This window comes from Portunus trituberculatus, chromosome 7 (assembly GCF_017591435.1).
Source record: "Portunus trituberculatus isolate SZX2019 chromosome 7, ASM1759143v1, whole genome shotgun sequence".
In the NCBI taxonomy this organism is placed as follows: Eukaryota; Metazoa; Arthropoda; class Malacostraca; order Decapoda; family Portunidae; genus Portunus; species Portunus trituberculatus.
Window position 1 is genome coordinate 5,717,961 of NC_059261.1, and position 9,247 is coordinate 5,727,207.

Here is a 9,247-nt window from a genome sequence, read left to right on the forward strand (position 1 = left end):
ACACAGAGAGAGAGAGAGAGAGAGAGAGAGAGAGAGAGAGAGAGAGAGATGATATGGGCGTGTTCTTTCTCTCACTTCTATTCAGTTCACCTCTCTAATGCAAAGTTAACCAGTATTTTTCTCTTCTTCTCTGCCTCCTCCTCCTCCTCCTCCTCCTCCTCCTCCTCCTCCTCCTCCTCCCTCTTTCTGCTTCCACGTTGGCCATGCACACACACACACACACACACACACACACACACACACACACACACACACACACATCTGGCTCGTGATAAATGTACATGTTATTCAGAACAATGAGAGAGAGAGAGAGAGAGAGAGAGAGAGAGAGAGAGAGAGAGAGAGAGAGAGAGAGAGAGAGAGAGAGAGAGTAAAAACTGCCACATCATTTTTGTCTACGTGTGAAGAGAGAGAGAGAGAGAGAGAGAGAGAGAGAGAGAGAGAGAGAGAGAGAGAGAGAGAGAGAGAGAGAGAGAGAGAGAAAGGAATGAAAGAAAATAATGATGAAAGGGGAGACAGATGAAAAAGAAGGAATAAAGGAAATGGAAAGATGATAAAAGGAAGACAAAGAAAAGGATAAAAGACGAACTGGAGAGAAAGAGAGAAAAGAAAAAGAATGAAATAAAAAGAGAAAAGAGGAAATGACAAGAGAGAGAGAGAGAGAGAGAGAGAGAGAGAGAGAGAGAGAGAGAGAGAGAGAGAGAGAGAGAGAGAGAGAGAGAGAGAGATAACACAAAGGAAAGAGAAAGAAACCCGTGATATATTAAAGAAAATGAAGAAGAGGAAGAGGAGGAGGAGGAGGAGGAGGAGGAGGAGGAGGAGGAGGAGGAGGAGGAGGAGGAGGAGGAGGAGAAGAAGAAGAAGAAGAAGAAGAAGAAGAAGAAGAAGAAGAAGAAGAAGAAGAAGAAGAAGAAGAAGAAGAAGAAGAAGAAGAAGAAGAAGAAGAAGAAAGAGGAAGAGGAAGAGGAAGAAGAAGAAGAAGAGGAAGATAATTACGAGAAAGAGAAAAAGAAAGACAAGAAAATAACAAAGAAATGAAGATGAAGATGATAATGAAGATCAGAGAGAGAGAGAGAGAGAGAGAGAGAGAGAGAGAGAGAGAGAGAGAGAGAGAGAGAGAACACGTGTGCGAGAAAGAGAACCAGAGAGACAAGGAGGGAAGGGAGGGAGAAAACAGGCTAACATGACGTGAGAGAGAGAGAGAGAGAGAGAGAGAGAGAGAGAGAGAGAGAGAGAGAGAGAGAGAGGGGGTGGATGGTGTCTGGGGGGGGTCTGACAATAAAAACAGCCCCGTAATCTTCCCGAGGACCACAAACAGCACAATGGCAGGCCGAGGAGCTGTTCTTCTACTCCTGATGGTGTTGGCGACGACCCTGACGGAGGACTCGGCGGGGCAAGATCTAACTGCCGCTGAGGATGGACTGATGGACCTACTGGAGGCTGAGGGCGTGGCGGAGTCGTGGGAGGCGAGAGGAAAGGGTCCAGATTTTCCTGAAGAAGTGGAGGCGAAACTGAAGAAGGAAGAGGGAAAGGATAAGAAGAGGAAGGTAAAGAAGGTAGGGAAGAAAGAAGAGGAGAATGAAAAGAGGAAGAAGGTGAAGAAGGAAGGGAAGAGAGGAGAAGAGGAGAATGAAGAGAAGAGGAGGAGGAGGAAGAAGAAGAAGGCTAAGGTCGGAAAGGTGTGTGTGTGTGTGTGTGTGTGTGTGTGTGCCTGTCTGTCTGTCTGTCTATCTTTCTAAACTATTATTATCTGTCTGTCTATCTGTCTGTCTATCTATCTATCTGTCCCCCTCCCTCTCTCTCTCTCTCTCCATGCTAACACAGCCTCCAAACTTGCGCAGGTGTGTCCAGGAGGCAGGTGTGTGGACTCATCGGAGCGGTGCGGGGACGGTAGAGCGGTGCGGACTGCCTCTTGCAAGTCAGGTGTTTGTTGTGTGACAGGTAAGAACGTGACACACAGACATGTTTTTAAGTGTCTCTCTCTCTCTCTCTCTCTCTCTCTCTCTCTCTCTCTCTCTAACCGTCACTGCTTTCCAAAGGCTCCAGTTGAAGGTAGTCGTGTTTTTAAGAGTGTTTTTGTGGTTCTGGTGTTAGATTGGCAAGATTTGTAATGTATTTTAAGGAGAAACTGTCTTGAAATCCTGTTGGTTGTCTCTGTGGCCTTGGAAAACTGTCTTGGTGAGGGAAGAGCGTTTCTGAATGCAGGAGATAGATAGATACACACACACACACACACACACACACACACACACACACACACACACACACACACACACACACACACACACAGGTGCACACGTCACGACATCCCACCCACACTTGTTCCTGCCCTCACACCTGTACCTCGCGCCACACAGGTAGAGACAGACAGACAGACAGACAGACAGACAGACAGACAGACAGGTACTTCACTTCACAGATATTCCAATGTTACTTGTCTAGTGCCACCTTTACCTGGCCAATCACTTCTTGTCTACCTGTCTAATTGACCTGCTTTCCCACGGGCTTGTAAAATTTCCCACGTATTCTATTAATTTCCCACACACCTGAGATGAATTATTATTATTATTATTATTATTATTATTATTATTATTTTATTTTCAGCATCGAAAAAGCAGGAAGATGAACCAGAAGACAGACATAGGAGGAGTAAGTACAGAGAGAGAGAGAGAGAGAGAGAGAGAGAGAGAGAGAGAGAGAGAGAGAGAGAGAGAGAGAGAGAGAGAGAGAGAGAGAGAGAGAGAGAGAGAGAGAGAGAGAGAATGTGTGTGTGTGTGTGTGTGTGTGTGTGTGTGTGTGTGTGTGTGTGTGTGTGTGTGTGTGTGTGTGTGTGCATGAAATGACACACACACACACACACACACACAAAATAACAAAAAAAAAAAAAAAATAATAATAAATGAAATAAACTACCAATAAATCAGATGAAACAAACACGATAAACTTACAAATCATAAAAATAAATAAATAAATAAATAAATAAATAAATAAATAAAACAGATGCCGAGCTGGATTCAAACAGCGTCGGTGAAGAAGAAGAAGAAGAAGAAGAAGAAGAAGAAGAAGAAGAAGAAGGAATAGAAGGAAGAGATGAATATGAAGAGTATTTGGCAGATGAAGAATATCTGGCAGACGAAGAATATTATTACTTCACAGACAATGGAGAGAGAAAATATCATGGTCTTTATCTGTCTGTCTGTCTGTCTGTCTGTCTGTCTTTCTGTCTGTCTGTGTCTGTGGTTTTGTCTGTCTGAGTGTCTTTCTGTCTGTCTGTCTTTCTGTCCGTCTTTCTGTCTGTCTTTCTGTCTGTCTGAGTGTCTTTCTGTCTGTCTTTCTGTCTGTCTGTCTGTTTGTCTGTCTGTCTTTCTGTCTGTCTGTCTGTCTGTCTGTCTGTGTTTCATAATGGTGTTTTTTCTAGCTTTTTAATTCCGTTTTGTGTTTTTTTCTTTCTTATTTATGCATGGATTCCTTTCTCTCTCTCTCTCTCTCTCTCTCTCTCTCTCTCTCTCTCTCTCTCTCTCTCTCCAACTAAGCCATCCAGAGCATTAAATAAACAAAAAAGAGAATCGAAAATAAATAAATAAATAAATAAAGATAGATAAATAAATAGATAAACAATAACAGTAAATAAACAATCAATAATTAATTCAATATAACAAGAAAACAAGTAACAATATCAAGAATTATTTATGTTATTTATCTTATCGAATTTGAGGGTTTTTATTCCATTTTTCCTTTCAGAGATCAGAGTTTCCAATCCATCTTATCTATTTATCGATTTATCTTATCCACTTATCAACTTTTTAACCCCTTCAGTACCAGAACGCGTTTCCCTATTCATTCTGGTGACCATTTGGTGATTTTCTACAGCTTCACAAACTCTAGTGGGGGTTAAAATAGTGAAGACTGTGGCCATTAATCTTCTGACCTCCATAAACCCTTCGTAATGTCAATAAAATGGTCTACTCGTACACAAATCTCAAGGTAAAAATGTGTCCCAGTACTGAAAGATTCAAAATAATGAAGACTGTGGCCATTAATCTTGTGACCTCCATAAACCCTTCCTAATGTCAATAAAATGGCCTAATTATACAGAAATCTCAAGGTAAAAATGTGTCCCAGTACTGAAAGATTCAAAATAATGAAGACTGTGGCCATTAATCTTGTGACCTCCATAAACCCTTCCTAATGTCAATAAAATGGTCTAATCGTACACAAATCTCAAAGTAAAAACACGTCCCAGTACTGAAGGGGTTAACATTTATTTCCCTTCAAACCACAAAGTTATCCACCTTATCTATTAATCTTGTCCTTCGATATCATCATTTTCCTTTCCCTTCAGAGTGCAGATCTCGTGGGCCCTGCAAGAAGGTTTGGGGGAAGTGCATGCCCAAGAGGATCGGATGCCCCAAAGGCCAGACAATGCTGGTTAATAGTAAGCAGCTCAAATACTGCAGCAAAAACAAGTGTGTGTGCTGTACTGACGAGAAGCCACAGCCAGGTAAGCCCGTTTTCTTTCCATGGGGACGAGGTGGGAAGGGGGCATTCACCTAAACTAATAAATTATAAAGTTTGCTTCAATTTAATTTTTTCCCTTCATTCTTTCTTCTTTGTTCTTCTTTATTCTTTATTATTTCTTCACCTAAACTAATAATTGATAAGTTTTTCTTCTGTTCTTCTATTTCCCTTTTATTCTTGATCATTTAAAAGGGGGCACTCACCTAAACTAATATTTGATCATTTTCTTTACACTTCCCTAAAACATACTTTTCTACCCTATCTATGCCTTATCTTTCTCCCTATCTTTCTCCTATACCTTCACTCATACCTTATCTCCCTCTTCTCTTCCTCTCCCTTACTCACGGCCTCCTCTCCCTTCAGAATGTGTCTCCAAGAAGTGTGCCAAGAGGAAAGGGTTTTGCACCACGGACAAGAAGGAGTGTCCAGGCGAGATCAAAGTCAGCAAGAAATTCTGCAGCGGCACCAACTGTGTGTGCTGTCTGCGTAAGTGTGGCGAGACCCCGTGACGTGCCCTGCTACACCCTCACTATTTTGCAGAGGGTCTAGTTGAAGTGACACGCGGTGTTTTTAAGGGTGTTTTTAAGGTTCTAGTGACAGATTGACATGATTTTTACGTTATTGAAGTGGCGCGCGGGTTTTTAAGGGTGTTTTTAAGGTTCTAGTGACAGATTGACAGGGTTTTTATATTATTGAAATGACGTGCGTGTTTTTAAGGGTGTTTTTAAGGCTCTAGTGACAGATTGACATGATTTTTACGTTATTGAAGTGACGCGCGGGTTTTTAAGGGTGTTTCTAAGGTTCTAGTGAAAGATTGACGGGGTTTCTAAATTGTTAAAGTGACACGCGTGTTTTTAAGGGTGTTTTTAAGGTTCTAGTGACAGATTGACAAGGTTTTTATATTATTGAAATGACGTGCGTGTTTTTAAGGGTGTTTTTAAGGTTCTAGTGGCAGATTGACATGATTTTTACGTTATTGAAGTGGCGCGCGGGTTTTTAAGGGTGTTTCTAAGGTTCTAGTGACAGATTGACAGGTTTTTTATATTACTGAAGTGTTTTTAAGGTTCTAGTCAAAGATTGACATGATTTTTATGTAGCTCAAGTGACGCGCGTGTTTTTAAGAGTGATTTTACGGTTCTAGTGGCAGATTGACAGGGTTTCTATATTATTAAAGGGATACACGTGTTTTTAGGGGTGTTTCTAAGGTTCTAGTGACAGATTGACAAGGTTTCTATATTAATAACAGGAGAAATAGTCTTGAAAACATGGCTGGTCATTACTGTGGCCTTGGAAAACTGTCTGAAAACACACAAACACACATGAAACACACGCAATACATTCATTAGCTGTTTTGAAAGGCCACAGAGATGATTAGCCAGGTAGTCAAGGGTGTTTTCGCTGCCTAATGATAAAATATGTTGCTAATTACTATAACCACGAAAACACTCTTAAAAAATACCCCTCTCAATTTTGTTCCCTAAAATTTGTGTTGAGAGAGAGAGAGAGAGAGAGAGAGAGAGAGAGAGAGAGAGAGAGAGAGAGAGAGAGAGAGTTAACTTTTTTTTCTTTTGCATATAGATTTATTTTTTCTTCTCATTTTCCATAGATAAATCCCGTTTTCTTTCTCTCGTCTATCTTCTTTAAAACACCTGCCTTCCCTCGTCCACATCTGTTTGTACCTCATGTAACGTCTCTCTCTCTCTCTCTCTCTCTCTCTCTCTCTCTCTCTCTCTCTCTCTCTCTCTCTCTCTCTCTCTCTCTCTCTCTCTCTCTCTCTCTCTCTCTCTCTCTCTCCTTTCAACCTTTCCACTCTCTCCTAACTGAGATTTCCTTCCCTCCTACACACACACACACACACACACACACACACACATCCCTAACACCATCTAACATCTGGTTTAATACCCTAACACACCCCTAACACCATCTAAAACTTGTCTAACCCCTTTTAAGCCTCTCTAACACCTTTTAACCATCTTGTAACCCCTAATACCCTCCTAACACTCGTCTAACACCTTTTAAACATAATCTAACCCCCTAAGACATCTCTAAAATCTTTCTAATACCTATTAACATAATTTAATCCCCCTAACATTTGTCTAACATCTTTTAAGAACCTTCTAATCCCCTAACACATCATTTGCACATCATCTAATCCCCCTAACACATTCCTAAGACCTTTTAAATATCATCTAACCACTTAACGCTTCTCTAACATCTTCTAAGGACCTTCCACCCCCCTAACACATCACTTGCACGTCTCTAACACCTTCCTAACACTTTTTAAACATCATCTAATCTCCCTAACACATTCCTAAGACCTTTTAAATATCATCTAACAACTTAACACTTCTCTAACATCTTCTAAGGACCTTGCACGTCTTTAACACCTTCCTAACACTTTTTAAACATCATCTAATCCCCTAACACATTCATAAGACCTTTTAAATAGCATCTAATCACTTAACGCTTCTCTAATACCTTCCTAACACCTGCTCTAACACCTAATTCCTTCCCCGCAGCCAGCAAATCATGCAAGATAAACTCAAAATGTGAGGACCTTGGCGGGACGTGTGTGGATATCAAACTCGGCGCCTGTAAAACCCAACCCCTCGTAGGGAAGGAATACTGCAAGGGCGGGAAGAAATGTGGATGTTGCGTCCCTGAAGAAGGTGATGTGTGGGTGTATGGGTGGGTGTATGTGTGGGTGTATGGGTGGGTGTATGTGTGGGTGTATGTGTCTCTTATTCATTTTATTTATCAATTTTTTTTACAAGTACTTTTTTTTTTTTTTTTCTTGTTCCTAATTTGATCATAATCGTCATTTCTTCCAGTTTTTTTTTTTTCATCTCTTACTCATTCATTTCGCTTATGTTGTATGGGTAAGTTTATGGGTGTTGTATGTGTGTATGGGTGTTATGTAGGTGTTGTATGAGTGTATGGGTGAAAACTGACTCTTTTCTTTTTATTTATTTTTTGTATGAGTGTTGTATGGGTGTATGGGTGAGTGTCTGAGAGCGTATGGTGTGTATGAGTGTGTATGTATGTATGAGTGTATATGGGTGAGTGTTTGAGTGTATGAGAGAATATCAACTCCTTTCTCTTTATCTATCTATCTCTATCTCAACTTTCTACCCTTCATAATACGTACTCTTCTCCGTTGATTCTGAGTATAACCGATCTCCTTCCTCTGATTCTGAGTCTAACCGACCTCCTTCTTCTATGCATGTGAAGTGATGGTCTCATACATGGACAGATAAGACTCCCTGTTGGCTTTGTATTCTAAAAACGTCTTGTTCTTTTGCCATCACTACTTTCCAAAGGCTTTATTGAAGGCGCTCATGTTTTTCAGGGATATTTAGATGGTTTTGATGATGGATTAGTAAGATTTGTGGTTTGTTATAAGTAGAAGCTCTTGAAAACCCATCTATAGTCGTCTCTGTGGCCTTGGAAAATTGTCGTGTTGAGAGAGCAGTTTGTTTTTTTTATAATACGGGCTGTTAGTCGCTTGAGTGGAGGGTGATAGGCCTATACAAATTCGAAAGGCCTAAAATTCGCGGTTTTTTTTTTTTTTTTTTTTTTTGCGTTGAATACAAAAAAATTAAAGCGCGTTCTCTGTTTCTCTCTCTCTCTCTCTCTCTCTCTCTCTCTCTCTCTCTCTCTCTCTCTCTCTCTCTCTCTCTCTCTCTTTTCCTTTTATTCCTTCCCTTGCAAACTCCTTTGATCTTTCCTTCAATTCATCTCCCTCTCTCTTCTTCTTTATTCTCTCCTTTCTTTCTCTCTCTCTCTCTTTTATCCTCTCTTTCATCCCCTCTTCCTTATCTCCTCTCTCCCTTCATATCTCACTCTTCCTTCCTCCTTCCTTCTTTCATTCTTTTCTTAGATGACTCTCTCTCTCTCTCTCTCTCTCTCTCTCTCTCTCTCTCTCTCTCTTGGATATCTTCTTTAATATATTTTTCCTCTCTTATTATCACTCCACTCTTTTCCTCTCATTTATTCATTTTCCTTTATCATATTCTTGCGTGATATACATTCTCCTTCCCCCTTTTGTCTGTCTGTCTGTCTGTCTGTCTGTCTGTCAATAATTCTTTCGTTTTAACATTACGAGAAAAAAAATATGACAATGAAACTAATAAGAACCATCCAAAGTCCTCGAAAATAATATAACATGTAGTTTTTATTTATTTATTTATTCATCTATTTATTTTATTTATTTATTTATTTGTATTTTTAAAGGGAAAGAGAGAGGGAGAGATAAAGAGGACGGGAATGTCAATAATTCCTCTTTTTTTCTTTATTTACCTATTTTTTACTTTGACCAGGTGAGAAATGTAATGACCCAAACCTTTAATTAATCTCAACTCTACCTGTCCTACCTAAGATGCATTAATTAACCTGTTTTCTCTTCATTACAGGTGTTACTAATGTGCTTCCCTTCCAGTTACCTCATCTTGCGAGTTTTTTATTTGGTTTAACCCCTTCAGTACCATGACACGTTTCCATATTCACTCTGGTTACTATTTGGTGATTTTCTACAGCTTCACAAACTCATGTGGGGATTAAAATGGTGAATACTGTGGCCATTAATCTTCTGACCACCATAGCCCCTTCCTAATGTTAATAAAATGGTCTAATGGTACACAAATTTCAAGGTAAAAATGTGTCCCAGTACTGAAGGGGTTAAGTACGATATTTTGATCTTAAGGTATGAAGTTTTTATCATTAACGT

At 40.0% G+C, this 9,247-nt stretch overlaps 1 protein-coding gene across 2 annotated transcripts; it reads left to right on the top strand.

Annotated features, from left to right (window-relative positions):
* Nucleotides 1–1,290: 1,290 nt before the first annotated feature.
* Nucleotides 1,291–8,097, top strand: LOC123519874 (mitotic apparatus protein p62-like). Of its 2 annotated transcripts, XM_045281486.1 has the most exons (7): nt 1,291–1,679; nt 1,842–1,941; nt 2,605–2,649; nt 3,001–3,180; nt 4,343–4,501; nt 4,882–5,004; nt 7,041–8,097. In XM_045281486.1, exons 1-7 carry the CDS (start codon nt 1,323–1,325, stop codon nt 7,328–7,330), a joined length of 1,254 nt encoding a protein of 417 aa, XP_045137421.1. In that variant the 5' UTR covers nt 1,291–1,322; the 3' UTR covers nt 7,331–8,097. The 2 variants fall into 2 exon arrangements, with proteins under 2 accessions (XP_045137421.1, XP_045137432.1); XM_045281497.1 differs by lacking the exon at nt 3,001–3,180.
* Nucleotides 8,098–9,247: the final 1,150 nt, after the last annotated feature.